Source organism: Equus przewalskii, chromosome 29, assembly GCF_037783145.1.
Source record: "Equus przewalskii isolate Varuska chromosome 29, EquPr2, whole genome shotgun sequence".
Lineage (NCBI taxonomy): Eukaryota > Metazoa > Chordata > Mammalia > Perissodactyla > Equidae > Equus > Equus przewalskii.
In genome coordinates this window covers 26,551,804-26,575,197 of record NC_091859.1, presented here as the reverse complement: position 1 = coordinate 26,575,197, position 23,394 = coordinate 26,551,804, and the positions used below count along the sequence as shown (strand labels likewise).

Genomic DNA, 23,394 nt, shown 5'->3' with positions numbered 1-23,394 from the left:
ATTTTTACTGATTTGATAAGTTGCTACTCATTCTATTTTTATCCTCTTACTAACTTGGAAGATATACTATATTTTTCAATCTCATTTATGGTTACCTTCACTTTCCCTGTTCTCAAATCACACTTGTATTTCTCTATTATTATTTAAAAGTGATAATGCCTGCTACTTACCCCCAACAAACGACAATAGTTAGCAGTTTTCATTCTAAACTAGTATCAGAATCTCCTTTAGTGTAAGCCTTCCATCTTAGCACACATATTCCCGGTCCATCCTTATCATTTAAACTCCAAGTTTTATTGCTCACTACGATCCTCCCCTAGATAGATATCTGTTTCATTATTACAGCCTTTGGAAAGACAAGTTCTTCACATGAGGTATGAAGATGACATTCTTTAAGTTTTTGTGCATCCTCACAAATCCTTCCTTTAACACAGCTGATAAACGATATCTTGGTTGAGGATGACATTCTTAGCTTGCTGTCCTCTTCTTTCAGGACAGGCTTTTTAATTTTTGGCTCTTTTTAAATCACTTGCTCTTTCTGCCAGGAAACTTATAATATTTACCTTTATCCTTAAGAGTTCTGGAATTTTACCAGGATATGCCTAGGTATGGGTCTTTTCTCATCAATACAGCCTGGAACTTCATGAACATTCTTAATCAGCAGGCTCAGAGAAATATCCATTATAACAAATATATTATTTATTTAATCATGGTCTCTTCTGCACCTGCTCCTTTTGGGACTCCTATCATTTACATGTTAAACCCTCTAGATCTAAGCTTCAAGTTTCTTAACTTTTCCCTCATGATTTATTTTTTTTCCTGTGCTTTAAATATTTATTGATGTGACTTTCAGGATACTAGTTTGGGTCTGAATTCATCTGTTGCATTAGGCAAACTTTTCTTTCTTCCTTTTTTAAGATCTAGAAAGTCTTATGTTTAGATGTCTCCTTGAATTTCCTTAAGTACTTATTATTTTTATGGATTCAAGTTGTTGTCATTCCCCTCTAGCTCTATTTTCTTGGGCATGTGTGTTCTCAGCTGACTCATCTTTCTCTGGCTACTGGGACTCCTTAAATGGCTGCTGTTTTTCTTCATTGGCGTTTTGCAGCTCAGCTCTGACTGTTGAGGTACCCTAAGTGATGACAGTTCTACAAGTAATGGAAGTTAAAATGGTCTCTACTCTTTATGCAGCAGCAGTGGAGAAGTAAACAGGCTGCCAGTCACCTGCTTAGACCAAGAAGAAGTCTTCTGGTCTCTCAAGCCCCACCAACAGTAAGCCCATCCATTCAGTTACTTCTTGGCCTCTTGAGAGTCAGGGAATCCTGGCATACTCACAGAGGGCATTTGTTGACCCTCCCCAGAAAGTCCCCAGATCTCTGGGAGCCGCTAAGTTCTTCTGAGGATCTACCTTTTCTGCTCCTCATCCCAGGTCTCCGATGTTGTCCTCCAGATAATTGCTCAGTTCATGCGAAAGCAAGTGCTATAAATTCTACTTAGACTCCAGTTAGAATCCAAGGCCAGGGGCCGGCCCGGTGGCGCAGTGGTTGAGTGTGCACGTTCCACTTCTCAGTGGCCCGGGGTTTGCCAGCCGTGATCCCGGGTGCGGACATGGTACTGCTTGGCACACCATGCTGTGGTAGGCATCCCACATATAAAGTAGAGGAAGATGGGCACAGATGTTAGCTTAGGGCCAGGCTTCCTCAGCAAAAAAGAGGAGGACTGGCAGTAGTTAGCTCAGGGCTAATCTTCCTCAAAAAAAAAAAAAAGGAATCCAAGGCCATATATGCTCCCAGATGCACATGGGCCCTGTATCCCTGTTCCTCAGGAGAGGAATTATAAAGTGGAAACAAAGGAGAAAGGGACATTGTTCAAGTTATCATGTTCCCCAGAACTTCCTATCTTATCTTTGTCTTAATTCCTTATAATTCCTGCCTTATTTAGGCTACAATAAATAAGAAACCTTATCAGGATCATAAAATTTCAGGATTCTGAAATTTGGTGCATTTTTGAGAAATTGATCGCGGGATACATTTTGCTGCTCACTTTTTCCTCACTGGAAATTTCCCTAGAGCAAACGTAAGTATCAGAGATCAAGTTGTTAGTCTCCCAGATTTAAAATGCACAAAACTTTCTACTTCATATAATACCATCTCAGGAGCTGCCACTTCACTCCTGATGTTCTGCAGACAAGGCACAGTGATATTTGGAGACACAGAACTCCCTCAAAAGTAGACCCTTCTATATCTCATAATATAAGTTGACTCACTTAAATGAAGAGACTTATTAGACGACTTGACATTCTGTCTCTCCATATTCTGTCCTGACAGTGACTTCTGGTCCACAATACAGGTTACGTATCAGGACACTCCAGGGCTGAGCACGTCCATTTCTTTTAGAGCAGCCCACAGCTTTTCATGATCCACACAGTCAAAGGCTTTACTGTAGTCTATAAAACATGGACTAAGCTTCTTCTGAAATTCTTTGGAGCACTCAGGTAGCCAATGAATAATTGCAACTAGATCCTGTGTGCTTCTCACTTTTCAAAATCCAGCTTGGACATCGGGCATTTGTTGCTCCATATACGGCAAAAGCCTTTGTTGCAGCACCTTCAGGATCATCTTACTTGCATGGGAAATTAGAGCAATGGTGCTGGAGTTACTGTGCTCCTTGGCATCTCTTTTCCTATTGAGCATTTCCAGTCTGTAGGCCATGGTTTATTTTCCATATTTGTTGCCATATTCTTGTTAGGATTTAGACAGATTCAGTCTCTGTGGCTTGAAATAATTCCACCAATATCCCATCTACCCCTGGTGACTTATTTCTTTCCAGTACTTTCAGGGCAGCTTTCACTTCACTTTCTAAAATTATGGGTTCTTCTTCATAGGGTTCTTCTTCAAAGGAATCTGTCATCCTTTTGTCTCTTCTGCATAGATCTTCAGTATACTTTCTCCACCTTCCCTTTATTTTCTCCTGATCAGAGATGTGCTTCCCTGTTCGTTATTCAGCATTCCAAATCTAAGCTTAAATTTCCCTTTGATTTCTTGAATCTTCTGGAAGAGACCTCTTATTCTTCCTTTGCTGCTGTTTTCCTCTATCTCTTTACATTGACCATTATAGTAGTTCTCTCTAGCCTTAAGCAATAGTCACTGAAAAACTGCATTCAGGATAGGATTCCAACCCTTCACATTCTTCCTTAACACTATTTCTGGTTTCAGTCCATAGTTATTCTGGTTCTCGGTCAATAAGTTTAACAATGCAAATCTGTTTTTATGTGGACTCTAAATTCATCAAGAATGTTGCTTGCATTATATTTTGGCACTATAATTCTTTTAGGGCCAATATCAACAATCTAAGATATGCAGATGACACTCTTTTACTAGCAGAAAGCAGCAATGACTCGAGACGACTTCTGACAAAAGTGAAAGAAGTGCCGAAGCAGGACTGCATTTGAAGATCAAGACAAAAATCATGGCTACAGAAGAACTACACAACTTAAACACAGACAGCGAAGACACTGAAATATTAAAGATCTTGTTTACCTTGGTTCAGTCATCAATTTAAATGGAGACTGCAGCCAAGAAATCAAGAGAAGACTGAGACTTGGAAGGGCAGCAACGAAAGAATTAGGAAAGATGATCAAGTGTAAGCAAGTGTCACTAGAGACTAAGGCCAAGATTATCCACACCCTCTTATTTCCAATTACTATGTACAAGCATACAAGCTGGACAGTGAAGAAGGCTGACAAGAAAAAAACTGATTCCTCTGAAATACAGTCTTGGAGGAGAGCTCTACAGATATCCTGCCAGAAAGACGAACAAGTGGGTCCTAGAGCAAGCAAATCGTCTGAACTATCGCTGCAGGCAAAAACGATAAGACTGAGGCTGTCCTACTCTGGGCACACCAAGAGAAGGCAGGATTCTTTGGAAAAGACAATAATGCTGGGAAAAGCAGAAGGCAGCAGTTAAGGAGGAAAACCAAATATGAGATGGATTGACTCCATAAAGGAAGCCATAGGAATGAGTCTACAGCAGCTGAGTAGGCTCGTAAGGACAGGACGCTACTCAGTTATAGGGTTGCCTGCGATCGGAGTTGACGTGACAGCATGTAACAAATTAGAGGACTCAGACGGGGCAAACGATAAGATCAAAACAATGTGCCCACAAGACTTCAAGCATATTATACTCTCAAGGGCTTATCAGAAGATTTTTATCATTCCTACAATCCAATACTGATGCTTGATTCGCCTCTCTAACTTTGTGAAAAGTAGTCAAAAATCATCTCCACACGCAAGCAAATAAAATATAGCTAGGAAGGAAAAAAAACTATCTTCACTCACAAGTATCCTTACCACAGTGAGGGTGTGCATGTGTGGGTATGCTTGTACACACATGCATGTGTTTTGAGAAAGTTACAAAAAGGCAAATGTTTCCACGATAGCCCAATGAGGCAAAGAGAGCAAACTGCCTGCCAATATCCACCCTCCCCTTCTTCCTTAGTAACACAGCTTTTGTTTTCACTCTGGCATGCTACTATCCAGAATAAAGACCACACCCTCCAGCCTCCTTAGCATCATCTTGGTGTAGCCATGAGAGTAAGCTTTGGGCAAGGAGATGGAAGCACAAGAGCTATCTCTCGCTCTCTTTCTAATTATTTTATTGAGGTCATATCGGCTGATAACATTGTATAAATTTCAGAGGTACATTATATCATTTTCTGTATAGACTGCATCATGTTCACCACTAATAGTCTAGTTTTTATCTGTCACCATACATATGGGCCCCTTTACCCCTTTCGCCCTCCACCCAACCCCTTCCCTCTAGTAACGACTGATCTGTTCTCCTTATCCTTGCGTTTGTTTTATCTTCCACATACGAGTGAAATCATAAGATGTTACTCTTTGTCTGGCTTATTTCGCTTAACATAATACCTTCAAGGTCCATCCATGTTGTCGCAAACGGCACAATTTTGTCTTTTTTTACTGCTGAGTAGTATTCCATTGTGTATATATACCAATCTTCTTTATCCTTTCATCCATAGACGGGCACTTGGGTTGCTTCCACATTTTGGCTATTGTGAATAATGCTGCGATGAACATAGGGATGCATAGATCTCTTTGTATTGTTGATTTCACGTTCTCTGGATAAATACCCAGGAGTGGGATAGATGAATCATATGGTATTTCTATTTTTAATTTTTTGAGAAATCTCTACACTGCTTTCCATAGTAGGTCCATCAGTTTGCATTCCCACCAACAGCGTATGAGGGTTCCCTTTTCTCCACATCCTCTCCAACGTTTGTTATTTCTTGTCTTATTACTTATAGCCATTCTGACGGGTGTAAGGTGGTATCTATATCTCTTTAAAAGGAAGGGAGAGTGCTGTGCTCCATTACTACCTCTTGCTGCAAGGAATGCTAATATAATGTCTGCAGCTCCAACAGCGACCTTGGACCACAAATGGTCTTGAGGGTAGAGGTCAAGAACTAAGAGCAAGAGCAGAATGAGAGAAAACTCCTAAGTATGTGATAACTATGGAGTTGTCATATCAGTCCTGGATGCTTTCCCTTAGACGTCTTTTATAAAAGAGTGAAATAAACTTCCATTTTCTTAAACCACTGTTACTGTGGAGGTTTCTGTAATAAGCAGTCAAAACACTATTCCCAAGTATCAGGTAGAAATGCTTATAAAATATTTTAATATCTTAGAAAATTCACTAAACATTTTCTTCTAATTACAGCTACAATTATTACCACTATTTAATGACTACTTTATTGGCTCTCAGTAAATGTTAAGATGAAGAAAAATATTTTCAACACTTTAAAACAAACTAGATATATCTAAGTATATTCTAAAACAGTTTATTAATTCTAATGAAGACAAAACCAAACTACAAGGGATGCTATCCCATTAATTTTAAAATTTACACCCCATAAAAAAATAAGGCAATGAATATGTGTTCAAAAAAAGGAACAGTGTATTATTACTGTTGTAATAATGTATATTGCATCATACTATCCTCACAAAATGATATCCTCATCTCAGTACAATATTATTAATCCACGGAAAGAGTCATAGCAATCATTTATACACCACATACCAAATTGAACAGATGCACATTAAACCAAAAGAGTAAAACAGAGAAACAATCCTTGATATAATTCAAAAAGAAATCACATATTTGGGGCTGATTTCTTTGTTAACTTTTTTTGATCTAAGAAGAAGCTGTTCTTATATTTCAGCCAAATAATAATAACACAAGTTTAACAAAATTTACCACCTAAATATTTCTTGCAAGTCATAACTAGGTTTCAGGTAGCTAAATTTTCCATTATTAACATGATCTAAAAGGCAAAAGCATTATCAAGTTACCATAAATGCTGATACCATAGTTTAAAATAAATCTAGCCAAATTTTAATTTGATTAAGATAGAATTGTTTAAAAAAATACTTACAGGAGATATGTTGGCATTATTTTCACAATTGGAAGTCAAAACACTCCATTTTTGATAAACATCAATCAGATCTAACATATTACTATTCTTTAAGAAATCTTCATAAGTCCTCCTAATGTCCTCATAATGGTCAATCACTGCCATATTTTCAACTGGTAAATTCAATTTCTCATGTAGTAAGTATTTCCAAGTCAATAAGACGTCACTGAGACAGACTGTAAATTCTCCACTGCGCTAAAAGACATAATACCAAAAATAAAAAGATAAAGTTGGATGCCAGAATACACATTCACTTACAATTAAGATGAGAAGTATAAACTGAATTTTGTTACAGAAAGTCTACATTTAATTCTTGTGGATTTGAAGAGAACATCCAAGTTGAGCTATGAAATAATTTTAAAACAAGATACAATAGAAAGAGATTTTAATGTTTTATAAAATATGAACAACTATGGCAAGTCTGCACTTGACAGTCACATGAAATCTCTTATTTCTCGAACTTCATTAATTTCTCCTACTCAAAGTGGGGAGATGAGTAGCAGTGAGCTGTATTTAGGTACTACTCAATGGGGAAACATTTGACTCTGTTAATATTTAGTTCCTTGTAGCTACTATATTTTTAATCCCTCATTTAAAATCATCAAAGCCATAGTGAATTGCCACATACCACACTATTCCAAGTGTTAGTCTTAAAATATGATCATAAAAATTATGCTTCATTTTATTACCATGTGAGGGAAAGCAGAATATCAGTGCTAAAACCTTGGGTGAGAGAAGAATTTTGATTCTTCCATCCTCATGGACACACTAAACTGTAACAAACAAGTGCTAAAAAGCCATAGTTAGGTTTCTTTCTATAAGTTGTCAGATGTTACTAATCAGGCAAAATTGTTCTTTTTTTCTCTTCTTCAATATCCACATGATAAATTATCTCAGTAGACATGTTAAAGGGTTTTCTTTTAGTTGATTGCATTCTGTTCCCACTTACTATCTGAGATATTAATAATGGTGTCTTCCAAAATAAGCTAGCCCTAATTCAGTAAAAAGTTCTAACTACTCCTTTCCAATGCAGCATAAGTAACAAATATTTTTAAGTATCCATATGTGGTTTTGTGAAATGTATTATGTCGTTCTCTTCTCATATTAAGTTCCATTAATATGTTAGCATTTTCTGCTAACACCAAGACCTTTCCATTAACTGCATTTAAAGATGGTGGGTATTTAAATATAACTATAATTCACTGGAACTAAACTGCAACATCATCTTTAGCCAATGAAGAATAACAGAAAGAAATCAAACAGAGCCAAATAATATACCATTTTCTACATACCTGACTCTTCCAAATCTATATCTTTTATAAAAATCAGCCACATTTTCTAGTTCCTATCCAAATTTAAGACAAGGTATCCAAACTGCCTTAAAATAATTAACTCTTTACTCATCCATATGGAGGTAACTAAGAAAATTATCCTTACTGTCCTTAGAGAAGGGACTTGTGATATTCTAATTATGAAAATTAATTATATTCCATGAAACTAGTTCAATGAACAATCAAAAGAACCAGTAACTCTCAAACCTTGGATCCATAACCAATATGCAAGATAGATTTGTAATTTCTCAGCATTTCACCAAAAATTGTATACATTACTTCCCAATCCCACAAACCATAAAATTTCCAAATAGTATTTAAGTTAAATAAATCCAGCAATCTAGAGTTTCAAAACTAAATTGCTTTATCTCAAAAATTCCTAAAACTATTTTGGTACAAGATCCTTCACATTAAAAATAAATTAAGATTTTTTACCTAATGTAAATGTACAATTTATTCTCACTGTCTTCTCTATAACTAGTTAAACTATGTAAGCTCTTGATCCTGTGAGAAAAGGTTTTAACTAGATTAACAGTGTTTATATTGGGATTGTAAAAACATTTTAAAATCCAAATAAAAATGCACTCCAGATATCAGTTTTCATCATCAGGTGCCCACCATGATAGCATATTCTATTATTCAAACCAGTAACAACTGATTGAGAGAGTCTGTGGTCAAAAATCAGAAAATGTTTTGCTAGGAAAACATGCCAGCTGGCTAATATTTGAAGGAAATTCAAAATGTTCAATGCTTTAATTCTCTGATGGACATAAGAAGGATTATATTTCACCAGAATAAAATAAGAAAAAGAGTTACACTTTTTTGGAGCACTTGTATGTTTTATATTTTATCAAAGGTATTTTTATAATTATTCAAAATTTTAAATAAACTTTACAATTTTAACTAACTAGAATTTTTGTTGTTATCCAAAGAGAAAAGCTAGCAGGTCTACTTAAGAGCATTAATTGGCTGTGTGACTTTGGGTAAGTACTGAAATCCCTCTGAGTCAGTTTCCTTGCTTATAACATGAGATTTTACCGGTCAAATAATACCTGATAAATGGTAGGTAATCAAAAATGTCAGTTTCCTTTCTCTTTTCTTATTCAAAGTAAGATAATTGTTAGTTTCTTTGTTGGGGGAGGGAGTTTCTTATTTATGTCACTGTTAAGTCATTTCACATCCGACAGTCAACTACAGGTGCTGTGATTGCTTTTCATGAAGTTATAAAATTAATATTTTTGTCTGTTTCATCCAATGGCATATTCGTAATGTTCTTAAGGCTACTGAAGACAAAAAATAGCCTTCATAATGTAACTGCCAGAAAGATTCAAACTATGAAGCTAATTCCAAAGAAAGGAAAGGCTGGACTATTATTTGCAACCTAACAAAGTCATGTATATTTGCCATATAATGAAGTCAATAGTCCTCAACGAATCTATTCATAGGTTAAATCTTTAGCAGTATAAAACTTCTGGAGAGGTGTCATATGATTTAAGATAAAAATCTTCCCCCTCAGAAAACATGCCAAAAACCTAAGACTCAAAGATTATTTTAACACACTTTTTTTTCCCCCACTAAAGAAATTAAGAAAACAAACATGCCAGTTGACAGACTAACAACTGTACTAGGTATTCAAAGTTTTATTGTAGTCGAATTCAGTTACAAGGACTATACTTTAGGGACTCGTTCTCAAACTCCAGAGAATTAAAACTTAAATAGAGCTCAAAGACAGGGTGAAAAATATAGGTGAAGGATATATGCAACCAGCTCTACCCTTTTATTACTATATGCTACGTATGAATGCACCTGCAGGAATACATGCATGTTGTTTCATATTGCTATAACTGACGTGGAAGTCTGAGCACAGCTGGGGATGCCTGAGCCAACTCTGTTCATGGAGAGTTAAAGTAAAACTGAACTCTAACTCACCATCTCCACTGCACACGCGTACACACACACGCAAACTGTGAAAGGCTCAGGTGCGATTCACCGCTCCTCTTCTTTCCCACCCAGAGTCTGAACTTTCACAGTGAATTAAGTGAATTCACAAGAAAATTAACAAGTAGAAAGAGACTATGCGTGAATGCTACATAGACAGACCCTAAAAAAAAACTGACTTGGATTGAATATTTCAATATTTTTTTACAATAAGAACTACATTTTTTTTCAGAGTATATTTCACTTAGCTTGTTGCCTTATTTGTTTTTTTAAAATTATTCATGAACAAACAAACAATAGGAGGTATCTGAACATGGTCTGTTTGATTCCAGAACAATAGCCCTCAAGCACTATACAATAATGATTCTTAATAATTGCCTCCTGGGGCTGGCCCCGTGGCCGAGTGGTTAAGTTCGCGCACTTCACTGCAGGCGGCCCAGTGTTTCGTTGGTTCGAATCCTGGGCGCGGACATGGCACTGCTCATCAAACCACGCTGAGGCAGCGTCCCACATACCACAACTAGAAGGACCCACAAAGACGAATATACAACTATGTACCAGAGGGGCTTTGGAGAGAAAAAGGAAAAAATAAAATCTTAAAAAAAAAAAAATAATAATAATAATAATTGCCTCCTTTCTCTCTCTCTCTCTCTCTCTCCTTGTTTTCCAGTGTATGGTCACCAAAGTTTAATCTTTGGCTAGCCCATTCCATTTACACAATATCCTCAGATTCTATTACTTACGTTAGTACTATTTCTCCAGATTATTAAAGGACAGATTTTAAAAAACTGCTCAGACAGTAAAACTGGCAAGACATGGATATGGATTGCAATGGGAAGCAAAGGAAAGAGACTCTACGATGACGCTTGGGTGTCTAGCTTCAGTGACTGAATGAACAATGGTATAGACCACTGAGATGAAGAATATAAATAGGAAGGTAAGTCAAGGGAGCAAACAATGTGGTCTACTTTTAAAAACTGCTACGTAGACAGTAATGGAACATCAAGGTAAAATATCCAGTGAGTACTTGACCACACCAGAGTAAGACTCAGTAGAGAGGTCTGGCACATAAATACTGGTGAAACAACATAAGGGAAGCATATCCAGTGAAAGTAGGTAAAATGGAGCACACTGGAAGATATCAACAAAGTGTATGACAGAGTACCTAAAATACATGTAGAACGTTTTCAAAGAGTAAGAAAGAGAAAAAAGCAACTCAACAGTAAAATAAGGAAAGGATATGCACAGACAATTTAAGAAGAGGATACCTAAATGGTCAAATAAGCATTTTAAGAGATGTTTAAATGCTCTAGTTATCAGAAAAATTAAAATAAAATACCACTTTTTCTCTTTTCTAATGAAGTTCAACATCTAATATAGAAAGAGAGATAAGAAAATTGTACTCTCCTACACTGTTGACATAAATGTAAATTCTAACAGCCAAGTTGAAGACCAATATGGTATCAAGTGAAATTAAAGATGTACCTATCACGTGACCCACTGGGTATGCGGCCTAGAGAACCTCTTATGCAGTGCACAGATACTTCATTTCCATGCAGAACTGTTTGTAGTACCAAAAAAACCTCAAACAACCCAAAGGTCCATCAATCAACAAAATGTATCAGTCATACAAAGGACGACTTAGAATGAATAAATTAGATCACCATTTCTATCAGTACCTGAAGAGGTCTTGAACACAATGTTGGAGGATAAAAACAAGATGCAGAAAGAATGCATACCATCTGTGATAACTTTAAAATAGACATATTAACAGGGCAATTTGCCCGACTGAAAATGCAGAGAAACCCTTCCTAGTATAAACTACCTAAAACTAAAGAACAAAATAGGAAAATTTTTTAAGCATGACTGAATTGTCTACAAGAGAAGGGAAATTATAAATGGTCAAAAAGGATGAGAAAGTGCCAATACAAAGGGGTAAGCAAATGCTGGGACCTGTGTTCCCCTGGTATCTATTACTCCCTGGCACTCAGAACCTTGTATTTATGGACCCTGGGCACAAAGTTTAGGAAGCAAAACTGAGCATAAGAAAGGTGAGAAGCTGGATCAGAGACCCTCCCTGCCCACCCTGCCATACAAAGCCCAAAGCCCCTAAAGGCTGACACTCTTAGTATGTCCACTAGAAAAAAAATCTGCCAAGCAGAGGCAATGGTGGAGACACTTGCCAGTGAAGAGATTTCTGAAGTAGCCTCAGTATTGTGCTTACCTCTCTGGGTAATCTTCACTTAGATTTTTGCCTAATAATTAATTTCTGCTGAGACAGAGGAGACAAGTCATCTATCTTGGCAGAAATTGGAAGTTTATTCCCTAGAGAGGGTAAAACAGAATCTATGAACTGAAAAGTGCAGCTGAGGACAAGAGTACCTGGATGAAAACCATAGCAATCACACGACAGTTTATCATCTAAATTTTAACACTCCATTCAGGTACCCGACACATTGGCAGCTCAACTTACACCATACATGCAGGAGGAAAGGAGATCCTTTTCTAAGGAAACTGTCCCAAAAGGGATATCCTAAAGATATTGATATCAAAGGTTCCCCAAGTGGCCCGGTCAGATCAGGTTGACGAGCCCTAACCCGCATACAGAGCTTCCAATAAGCAGTGTAGTGCTCTATTCAAATATACGTGGACGGCCAAGGACCATCATCATGAAGAAGTCTCTAATAGGAAGAAAGGAAATCCTTCCCAAATAAAACTAACAAAAACAAGGAGCTTGGAGGAAAAAGATTACGCAAGAAGAAAATCTCAACAAAATATTATTAATAGTTTCAAAGGATAAAATATTATACCCTGGAAGCAAAAATAGTATATTCTAAAAAAGAGAACAAAAAAGAGATATTGGAAATAAAGAGGATGATAGCAGAAAATCCAACAATTATTAAACTAAAAAACTATTAAATGTTGAATATTTTATCAGATATTGGTTGGAATAAAAGTATAACAAGGTGAATGGATAAATAAACTAATACACTCATACAATGGAATATCATTCACTGCTAAAAAGAAATGAGCTACCAAGCCATGAAAAGACATAAAGGAACCTTAAATGAACATTACTAAGTGAAAGAAGCCAATCTGAAAAGGCCATACACTATATGAGTCTAACTACAAGACATTCTGAAAAAGGTCAAACTATGGTGACTATAAAAAGATCAGTGGTTGCCAGGGGTTGGGGAGAGGGAAAGATGAATAGGTGGAGCACAGAGGATTTTTAGGACAGTGAAACTACTCTATATAATACTATAATCATAAATACATGTCATTATACATTTGTCAAAACCCATAGAACATGCAACACTAAGAGTATTTAGGGATGAAGACTCAGAACGTCTGCTACTTACTATCAAATACTTCATACGGAGTAGTAGTAATATGTATGTATGTATATATCTATGTGTACAATAATATGCGTATATGTGTATATGTACTTATATTTATATACACATACAAAAATATAAAAAGGATAATGATGCAAATACGGCAAAATGTTAATAATTGGTGAATCTAAGTGAAGGGCATACAGTTTAGTGTACTATTCTTGCAGTTTTCAGTGTACTAAAACTAAAATTTAGTACTATTCAATATACTAAACTTCTCTGGAAGTTTAATATTTTTTCAAAATAAAAAGTCAAAAAAGTGCCACTTACGTTTTTTTAACATACCTCTGTAAAATAGATGTTTAACAATAACTGTGATTAAAAACAAGGAACAGACAAATTGGACGTGTAACCACCACCACTACCCCTTCAGCTACATGGGCCCTTTTGCATTTTCTCAAACGCTACCTGCAGTCTCCTGCCCCCGGGCCCCTGCATATGCTGCTCCCCAATCCTCCTCTTGTTCCCCACTCCTTCCTTTAGGGCTGAGCTTGATCTCTCTGACCAGGTCAACTCCCTTGTCTCATAGTATCTTATATCTCTTCTTCTCACAGATATAATTTTGCATTTATTTGTATTATTCTCTAATTAATGTCTGCCTTACCTACGAGGCAATCAGCTTCATGAAGGCAGGAGCCATGTCTCATTTTGCTCACCATTTTAACCCCAACACTTACCACAATGCCTAGCACATAGTAGAAGCTAAAAAAAAAAAAAGAAAGAAAAAAGAAAAGAAATCTGTGGAAGAGGGAAAAGAGAGAAGAAATTAACATCTATTTAAATAGCTGTATTGGCCTCCCTGCTGTTCCTTGAACATGCCAGGCATACTCTCACCTCAGGCCTGGTAGTTACTTCACACAAAAATTCCCCAAACTAGTTCCTTCTTCTCCTTCTTCAAATCTTTGCCCAAATGGCAACTTCCAGATGAGGCCTTCCTTGACCACCCTATTCAAATTGCAAGAACTCCTCCACCCTAAACTCTATACGCTCCTTAGTTGCATCTGTTTTATTTTTATCTGTAGCATTTATTATGACCTACAAGACTATTTATCTTATTTATTAGAGTATTACCTGTCTCTCCTCACTAGAAGATTAATCCCATAAGAGTAGAGATTTCCTTCAGTGCTATATTCCTAATGCTTAGAATAATGTGTGGCACATAGCAAAAATTCAATAAATACTTGTTGAAAGAATGACTGACTCCATAAGATAGAATTTTGTCAAAATTTTTCTATGTTCAAAATTTATCTTAATATACATTGTTTTAAATATGTAAAACTGCCGCACACAGGAAAGAGTATGTCTTGTTTTAAGATTATACAATTCCTAATTTTTAAGTGTTAAAATATTCTTCCTTTTTCAAAATGATGATTCTAGTAACTATTTTTTCTCAATGGTCTTATTTGCCAACATCAGAAATGTTCAAATCTGTCAATATCTAATATTTTTTTGGAAATTTTACTGGTATATGAAATCTAAAAGTTTGAGAACTATTGACATACAGGATTAAAATAATTCATCAGAATGTCATTTCACTATGTAGCCCAACAGACCCATTGAAACCAATTCCACCATTCAAAAATCTTCTCTAGTCAAGACAGTCTTCTTACCATCTTCAAACCACTATGGTTTTGATCCCTCTGGATGCTTCTTCTAAACTAACTTTTCCCTTCCTTCACCTCTTCTTTAAATCCTTCCCATCCCAAGACTTCCTTTCCTTTAAATACACTATCTAAAATCCAAGAAGCCCTTCCTTACCGCTCTAGCCTACATTCATCCTTCTCTCATCTGGATACCTCTAGCCTTTTAGGTAGAGCTCATGCCAAACACCAGTTTGGCCCAAGCCAACTGTGTAAGAATCACTTCAGGGATATTAAAAAAGACAATTTCCGGGGTCTCAGCATAGATTAGGAGAATCAGAATTTCCAAGTTTGGGGCACAGGAGCCAGTATTTTTTAAAAGCCATCCCAAATCATTCTGATTCACAGCCTGGATTAGGAATAATTAATCTATACCAGAGTCTGAAATTAGTCATAAAATACTTTGATTATACTTAAATAAACATTATTTACATGTGCCTTCTAGAACTTTTTAAAGAAGGAAGGAAGTCTTATAAAAATAAAATAATTTTTAACCCTAATAATCCTAAGAGGTGCATGTTTATCTTAAGACTTCAAATTAAACAACAAATGTACCTGTCCTATGTTAAATTACACATATAAAGGCCTTAATTTTGAAACAAGTCTTTTCAAATCCAATCATAATATTTCAACACAGATATGCAGAGGCATTTGTGAAAACAGTATATTGATATTATCACAGGAGGACAGATAGTACAAAGAAATTAATGTAATTAAGCTTATTCAAATGGGAAGCAACCAAAATTCACTTTAAAAAAAAAAGTTAACATAAATATATTCTACTAACCTGTTTGTTGTTCTCTGCCATGGAAAGCTGCAATGCCAAGAGCATGGAGTCTGCACCACATACAGTAGTTCTCTCAGAGTTACAAAGCGTGTGCCAATTCCTTCTGAACTCTTTAATCATATCCAAGACAGACTTCTGATTAAGCACAGCCATCCTCTTAAAGTAGGACAGAATGAAATGTTAAAGAGTTTTATTTTAATTGGAAATTAATATTTAACATGTGTAAGCAAGTAGAGTTAGAGAAAAATAAGTAGTGAACGAAAGGTCATTTCATATTTACTAAGATTGCTTTTAATTAAATCTAGGAAAACAGAATAATAGAATTTCTGCCCAATCATAGTCTCCTCTCCTTTAGTTTTCTTAAGCCAAATCTTTTGAAATAACAAAATCCAACCTTCAGTCCGAAAATTCATACAAAACAGATATGCAAATTCTGCAAACTTATAATTATAGACACAGACACAGCTAATTAAAGCTGTATTTAAAAAATACTTGTTTTGAGACAGATGGTAATATCTGTGGTAGATTGCAAAAAAAAAAGCCAATTTCCTCACATCCCTATATTGTCCCAAAAGAGGTGGTCTATTTTTTCCACCCCTTTGAATCTGGGTCAGTCTTGTGACTTGATTTGACTAATAGAATGTGGCAACAATGGCATCATGGGAGTTCTGAGCCTGGACCTCAAAAGGCCTGTGCAAAAGAGTTAATACAGCAGACCTCATTGCTGTCCTTTGAAAGGCCTGCTTACAAGGTTGGCCATTGGCCGGCATCTGGGAACTTAGATTTCAGGAGGGTTTCCAGCAAGAGAGGCTCACTGTGCCTAAACTGTTGGTACAAACGATATAGTTTATACTGAACACAAGCTTTCCTTCTGAATCTGGATTTTGGAACATAGACAGAAGATGCCTACATGTTCAGCCTCCAGTAAAAACCCTGGACACTGAGTCTCTAAAGAGCTTCCTGGATAGACAACATTTCATGTGTTGTCACAACTTGTTGCTGGAGGAACATGTCCTGTGTGACTCCACTAAGAAAGGACTTTTGGAAGCTAGCACCTGATCTCTCCTGGACTTTGCCCTATATACTTACTTCTTTTGCCAATTTTGCTTAGCATCTTTTTGCTCCTATAAATTATAGCCATGAGTAGGACTACATGCTGAGTACTCTGAGTTCTCTTAACAAATCATCCAACCTGGGGGTGGTTTCGGAGGCCTCCTGACATAAGGCCTTGCAGATTTAGCTTTTACTCTCTTGGTACTCTCATACTGCCATATGAAGAGGTTCAAGCTAGCCTGCAGGAGAGGCTATATGGAGGAGAACAAAGGTGCTCCAGTGGACAACCAATACCAACTCACAGACACGCGAGTGAGGATATCTTAGACTATCTGGCCCCAATCAACCTGCCAGATGAACTGGACACACATGAGTGATTCCAGGCAAGATCAGCAAAACCACCTAGCTGAGTCCAGCCCAAACTGCTGATCTACAGAATCATAAGCAGATAAAATAGCTGTTTTTAAGCCACTAAGTTTCAGGGTGGTTTGCGGTTTATTATACAGCAAGAGATAACCAATACAATAGCCAATATTTAGGAGCTTTCTTGGTGCCAGATACTTTTCAAAACCTTAATATTTATTACCTCATTCAATCCTCACAAGAGCCCGAGAAGGAAGTCTATTATTATCCTCATTTTACATCGGAAGAAAGTGATGCCCCAAGTCACTCAGCTAGCAAATGGCCAAACAGACCGAAACCCACGATGCCTAACTCCATAAGCTGTGCTCTTAAATCACTATATTACATACTCTTATCCTGATAGACAAAAAGCTTTTCAAAATAATTGGATGCAGTTCCAACGTTTTACATACCCAAGCCTATGTAAGGCAGCCAATTCCTTTCTCTGAGTTTATAGACACGCCTGCTAAAAGTTTTTTTCCTACTTTGTTTTAAGTACCCCAGTCTCTAACATATTCACGTCATTATCTTACTTTGAGTACTTTACTGTACACATCCCATTTACTTACTCCTTGTTATCTTTTTCTTCTTTTTTTATGCGGCATAAACAGAATCCCAGATGTTTACCAGGCATCTTGGGTTTATATGATCAAGAAAATGGGCATATGCCATTTACAAAATAACAATTTATAGACATAATCAGTGATGCAATTTAAAGAAACAGGTAGAAGACTGTAAATTAAAATATCTACATAAAGACAAATCCTAGTAAATAGTTAAGAGTTATATTTCTCTTATCACCCTCCTCTCTTAAAAGGAAAACGAAAAGAAAGTGAAGAAGGAAAGCTTCAATGATATGATCAGTTTGCCTGAAATAAATCTTTAGTAGTAAATTATTTACTGGTACTATTTAAAAGCACCATGAGTTCAGATTGCTAAGAATGAAGACCAGTCTGGAATTAGACTGTTCTAAATCCTGGCTCCACCACTTACTAGCTACGAGATCTCTGCCAACTTACGTCACCTCTCCCTGCCTCGGCTTCCTGGTACTGAAAATGAAAATAATAGTTCCTATCTCATGGGGTTTTGTGAAAAGTAAATGACATAAATACAAGTTAAGTTTTTAGAACAGTGCCTGGCACATATAAAAGCCAACATTCTCATCTAGAGGTCGGCATACTCTTTGGAAAGAGCCAAATAGTAAATACTTGAGGCGTGCAGGCCATAAGATCTCTGTCACAACTACTCAACTTGACCTTGCGGTGTGAAAATAGCCACAGACAATACACAAACAAATGAGCGTAGCTGTGCTTTAAGAACTGAACTTTGAATTTCATATAATTTTCAAGTCACAAAATATTATTCTTCTTTCAGTTTTTTTCAACCATTCAAACATACAAAATCCATTCTTAGCTCAGGAACTGGCTGCACAAAAACAGGCAGTGCCACTGGTTTGCCAACCCTGGTCTAGTCTCGGCTCCAGTAGCTAGCTGGCTGTGTGAGCTAGGCAATAAGCTTTATACCTGACTGCCTAGGTGGAGGTATCACCACACTGAAAACAGAAATAACACCTTCCAGCCAGTGACAAGAATCAACGAGACAATGAATATGCAAGCACTTTGAATGTCAGGCTGCACTATACAAAAACAGTAGTAGAAGGCAGCAGTAATTATAAACATTTGTTTTAAAAAACTGGATTCCAAGCTGCGCTGGAGCAAAAATTACGAGACAGAAAATTGTCACTGGGGACGCAATGCGAAATGGTTAAAAGAATTACACTTTTGAGTCAAACAGACCAGGGTCCATATCCAGGCCCCTCTATTTATTAGCTGTATGCCCTTTAGCATTTAAAATCTCTGATGAGCATAAATTTCCTCATTTACGAAACCGGGAAGATATCTCCTGCTCGTGTAATTATGAGACATTGGTTAGACAAGTAAATAACCCACCTACTGGTGGGCATTTAATAGGTGCTCAGCAAAAAATGGCAGTTGTTGCTGCTGTCATTGTCGGAATGCAGGTTCTAACTGACCCTTGGGAGGATATAAAAGGGAGAGGGCGAAAGCAGTGGAATTGGAGTCTGCGTATGTCTTAGGACTAGAACCCTGGTTTCCTAAGTAGGGCTCTATGGGCCTGTCTTGCGGTCTGCTGATGATCCCTCAGGACCTTCCAGCTCCATCCATCACTAGATACAGTGACTCTGTTCAACACCCCCAGACCCAGCCAAGCTCCAGCGCGAAACCACTGCACAAATTAATAACCTAAACGGTCACATGGCACTTTGCTGTCACCTAAAAACCCTCCCAAGCCGCAGCTTAAATCACCACTTCAAGTGTAACAGGCGGCCGAGGAAGAGATGAGACTCACCTAGCTCGAGGGAGACACGGGAGGCACAGACTGCACCGAAGAAAAGTCCTGCCCGGCTGCAGGACAGCCGCTGTTCGAGTCGTCGCAGGTTACATTTTAAATCTCGCGGGAGGGCCCGTGAGCCAATCGCCGCTCCCGCCCTCTGACCCGGAAGCAGAGCCGGCGCACCCCCGCGGCAGTCCCCAGCAGAGACCAGCTGCCTCCTGGCTGCTTCCCGGCGTCCTCTGGTGCGTACCGTGCGGGAGCCCAAGGGGCCACGTCGCTTTGCTGCCAGCCGCCCCGCTTTCCCACCCTATCCTCCTCTCTCCCGGTGGTTCCCCACCCCTCTTCACTCTCATCTCGCGCTCGGAGAGGAGTAGCAAGGTCTCGCGGGACCTGCTTAGTAATGGGAGAGGTATCGGGGCTCTATGCAGGGACTTGTGTTCCCTCCCTCTTCTGCCCTTCCAGTGTTAGAGGGGCAAGTTCAGCCCGCTGTGTACAGTGAGACCCTAAGAATGCAGTAAGACTGGGCATTACTTTAATCAGAGCAATGGGGGACCGAGTTTCCTGACCTCGAATCTTTTGCTCTTCCCATACCGCTGTGCCTCCAAGGGCGTCTCACCTGCTGGTCACCCTTAACAAATGTCCAGTCTCGGATGCCCACTCGTAAGGTTACTAGGTTATAGGCCCCCTGAGCTGGGACTCATCTCATCTGATTCTCAGTATGTGTTTGTTACCAAGCCCAACTGGTTTCAGGACAACTCTTGCGTCCAATTAAAATTTTAAAAGACCTCTTTAGAATCCATAAGTCTTACCTGAGAGTGCTACTTCCACAGTGCGCACCGGGCCTTGACAGGTTAAAGTTTTGTGCTTGGTTTTGTGAATATTATTTTTGTATCACACGTTTTGGCACTCCTTCTTCCAGATCCTGTATTTTGTACCTGCTTGTCTTATAGCACTTTTCATGCTGAATCATAACTATCCCTGGAACGTGATCTCCTTCAAGGTAGGGCGGGTGTGTTTTTCTCCTCTAGCACTGGTGTCCAACACATAGTGAAGTCTTTTCAAATTCTGGCTCATCTTATGAGTTTGGCAAGCTGGTTAACCTCCTGAAGTCTCCATTTCTTCATCTGTAAAATGGGGACCATAGATAGTACCTCCCTCCTAGCTTTGTGCAAATATTAAGCATGATAATGTTGGTAAAATGCTTAACATGGCCCCTGCAAATAGTGGTGCCTAAATGTTAACTGTCACTAATTTTTTATGAATATATTTACTCTTAAAGTAATTCCATCTTCAAGGACTCACTGTATCTTTTAGATAATCTAAACAGAATTTTATGGTAATTTATTCTGCAGGTATCATTCACAAAGTATTTAACTTATTTAATTTAATTAAAAATTTAATAAAAATATTTTAATTTAGTAAAAAATACTTTAAATTTTTTTGAGCTGTGATGTTTGCAATGCCCCATCCTTATTTTGAGTCATTTGCTGAAAGTGACTAACACCAACGGTTTCTGTCTAACTGTGTATGTGCTGTAATCCACAGTTTCGTGACCTTGTCCAGTAGAAGGCTATTTAATTTTTACAACTGCTCAAGTCTTGACATACAAGATGAAGCAAGATGCCACAAGAAATGCTGCCTACACTGTTGATTGTGAAGATTATGTGCATGTGGTAGAATTTAATCCTTTTGAGAGTGGAGATTCAGGAAACCTAATTGCCTATGGTGGCAATAATTACGTGGTCGTTGGCACGTGTACATTTCAGGTTAGTGTACAAAACTGTAGTGAATGACTGAAGATATTTCACTGATAAGAAACCATACAAACTTTACTAAATTTTGGCTAATCTTTAAAAGTATATTGAGTTTGAATGTAAAAAAAAAAAAGACAGGAAGAACTACAGAGAAAGATATTTCTAGTAATATGTGCCTGAGATTTATACAAACATTAAATAGTAAAAAAAGAATATAAGGATTCTCTTTTGCGTCATGATTAGAAATGCAATATTCTGGTAATTGAATTTTATGATTAACTGAACATTGGTATGTACAGGGAAAACACCAATTAAAGAGATCTAATTAATTTCTTAAACCAGCTTTTCTACATTCCTCTTTGACATAGAAAATAAGCTAAGATTGAGAGCCTGAAAAATGATCCTCCAGGAGATTTTATAGCTGTCATGATATTCAGCTTTTCTATTAATATGCTGTCATACTTTTTATACATCTAAAGCATACATCTAGCATGTACAAAGTATGGGATCATATTAATTGAACAGGCAGTTTAGTATAGTCATTAAGACAATGAAATCTGGAGCTAAAATGCCTAGCTTTTTACTCTTGCCTGGCCTTTACCACTTAATAACTATATGACTTTGAGCAGGTACTTAACCACTTTTGTATAAAAATGAGGAAAATAATACTTAATAGGTTTTTGTGAGAGTGTAATGAGTTAGTACATGTAATGTTCCTGGAAGGCATCTGGCACATTTAATACATATATATGTTTTAGCTGTCACTGACTTGGTCAGTGGTGGCACTCAGGTGCAACCCCATATTTAATCACCAAGGTAAGATTGCTTTGTGGTGAGCACGCACCATACTTTCTCACAGGAAGGGTAGGTCTACATGTAAGAGAGACTTTGAACAATGAGAGTTCAACCCCAAGAATCTGGTTGGTCCTTTGCGTACCGGAATACTATTCATAGAACAATACTTCTTAGATTAATCAAGGAAATAATTTCTCAGTCACCAATTTTCAAAGATTTAAAATAACTATCAGTAAAGTGACATTATCATAAACATTATTTCCTCTTTTACTTAAAAAGCAGTTCAGTATCTTACAGCATTTTGACATCATAACTGCAATTTAGCATTTTACAGTGCAGTAAATAAATAAAGTTTTACAAAATTAGACTGCATGTATGTTTATCCTAAGGGGAAAATATGAATTAAAGGCTTTGGTTTGTTGGTATCTGAGTAGAATAAAAGAGCTTTGACATTATCCCAAATTGTCTCTTAGAGTTGGGGGAGGAATTTCTCGCTTTTAGTCTAAACATGACCCTCAGCCTGGCTTCAGCTGGACTGCGAGGTTAGCATCATAAAAAGTCACAGGATTAAGTGAAATAATACAGCACACTCTTGAAAAAGACTAAGGGGAAACCATATTTCTAATGCAGGCTACTAACTTACAGAAAAATAAAGCATCCCCCTACAGGTGAAACTAACTTTTTACTTCATGACTTTTAAAATTAATAGCTGTGAATGTAGAATTGTGTTCAAAAATACTGAAATAAATACGCTTTATCTCTGGTTTATGTTCAACTAAGGAACGTTGAGGGAGAAAGTCAAGAAGGGAGAAAAAAATTGGGAAAAAAGAAAGGCAGAGGTGATGGGTGGCAGAGAGAGAAAATGGGAGCAAAAGAGGGAAAAATGACAAAATGAGAAAAAACTAGCAAAAACATTTGTATTGTTCCGTTGTGGTTTGTAGTCGTATGGGTTGTCCCTGTTGATCCTCAGACCTGTGAGAATGGCAGTGTAGGTCTTATCCTCAAATTACATAAGGAAAGAATTGGATTTTTATTAATTTCACAAGTAGTGAACACAAATTGTATTCTGTGCCAAATACTGGAGATACAGTCGAACAACTCTCCCTGTCCTCGTGGGGTTTCCGTTCTACTTCAAAGAAGTGCAGGGATTTGTATGACTAGTAAATGAGAAAACAAGGTCTAGACTCTTTGAACCCCTATTCTTTTCCTTCTATGCTGCTATTCAGATGGATTGACGCTGTAGTTCAAACAGTTATGGAGGAGAATTGAGTTCCAATAATTTGCCCTTGGGGATTCAGAATAAATTATTGCCTCCCTTTGAAGTTATTTTTTATCTACTTAAATATGATTAAATATTGTTCCTGTTCTCTCATGCTAGAACCTTGAAGTTCCATAGCACTTTGAGAGAAAACTAAGTCTTGAGAGAAAACTAAGTAGAGGTCAGTTGAATTGAAA

General features: G+C 37.4%; 2 protein-coding genes across 6 annotated transcripts in view; one reads left to right on the top strand and one right to left on the bottom strand.

Annotated features, from left to right (window-relative positions):
• The window catches only part of PARPBP (PARP1 binding protein), a 63,905-nt gene extending 44,381 nt beyond the window's left edge, over window positions 1–19,524 (bottom strand). Inside the window, exons 1-3 of one of the 2 annotated variants that reach the window (XM_008517644.2) lie at window positions 19,406–19,524; window positions 15,584–15,739; window positions 6,451–6,684 (exon numbers count right to left, since the gene is read on the bottom strand). In XM_008517644.2, the coding sequence (XP_008515866.2) occupies window positions 6,451–6,684; window positions 15,584–15,736 (387 nt within the window). In that variant the 5' untranslated portion in view covers window positions 15,737–15,739; window positions 19,406–19,524. The remainder of the gene's footprint in view (window positions 1–6,450; window positions 6,685–15,583; window positions 15,740–19,405) is intronic. The other variant, XM_070599838.1, reaches the window with a different exon arrangement.
• Window positions 19,525–19,542: 18 nt separating this feature from the next.
• NUP37 (nucleoporin 37) overlaps window positions 19,543–23,394 on the top strand; it is a 46,436-nt gene continuing 42,584 nt past the window's right edge. Inside the window, exons 1-3 of one of the 4 annotated variants that reach the window (XM_008517640.2) lie at window positions 19,554–19,632; window positions 20,310–20,390; window positions 20,936–21,156. In XM_008517640.2, the coding sequence (XP_008515862.1) occupies window positions 21,001–21,156 (156 nt within the window). In that variant the 5' untranslated portion in view covers window positions 19,554–19,632; window positions 20,310–20,390; window positions 20,936–21,000. Of the gene's footprint in view, window positions 19,800–20,309; window positions 20,391–20,935; window positions 21,157–23,394 lie in introns of all 4 variants that reach the window. The other 3 variants (XM_008517642.2, XM_070599839.1, XM_008517641.2) reach the window with 3 other exon arrangements.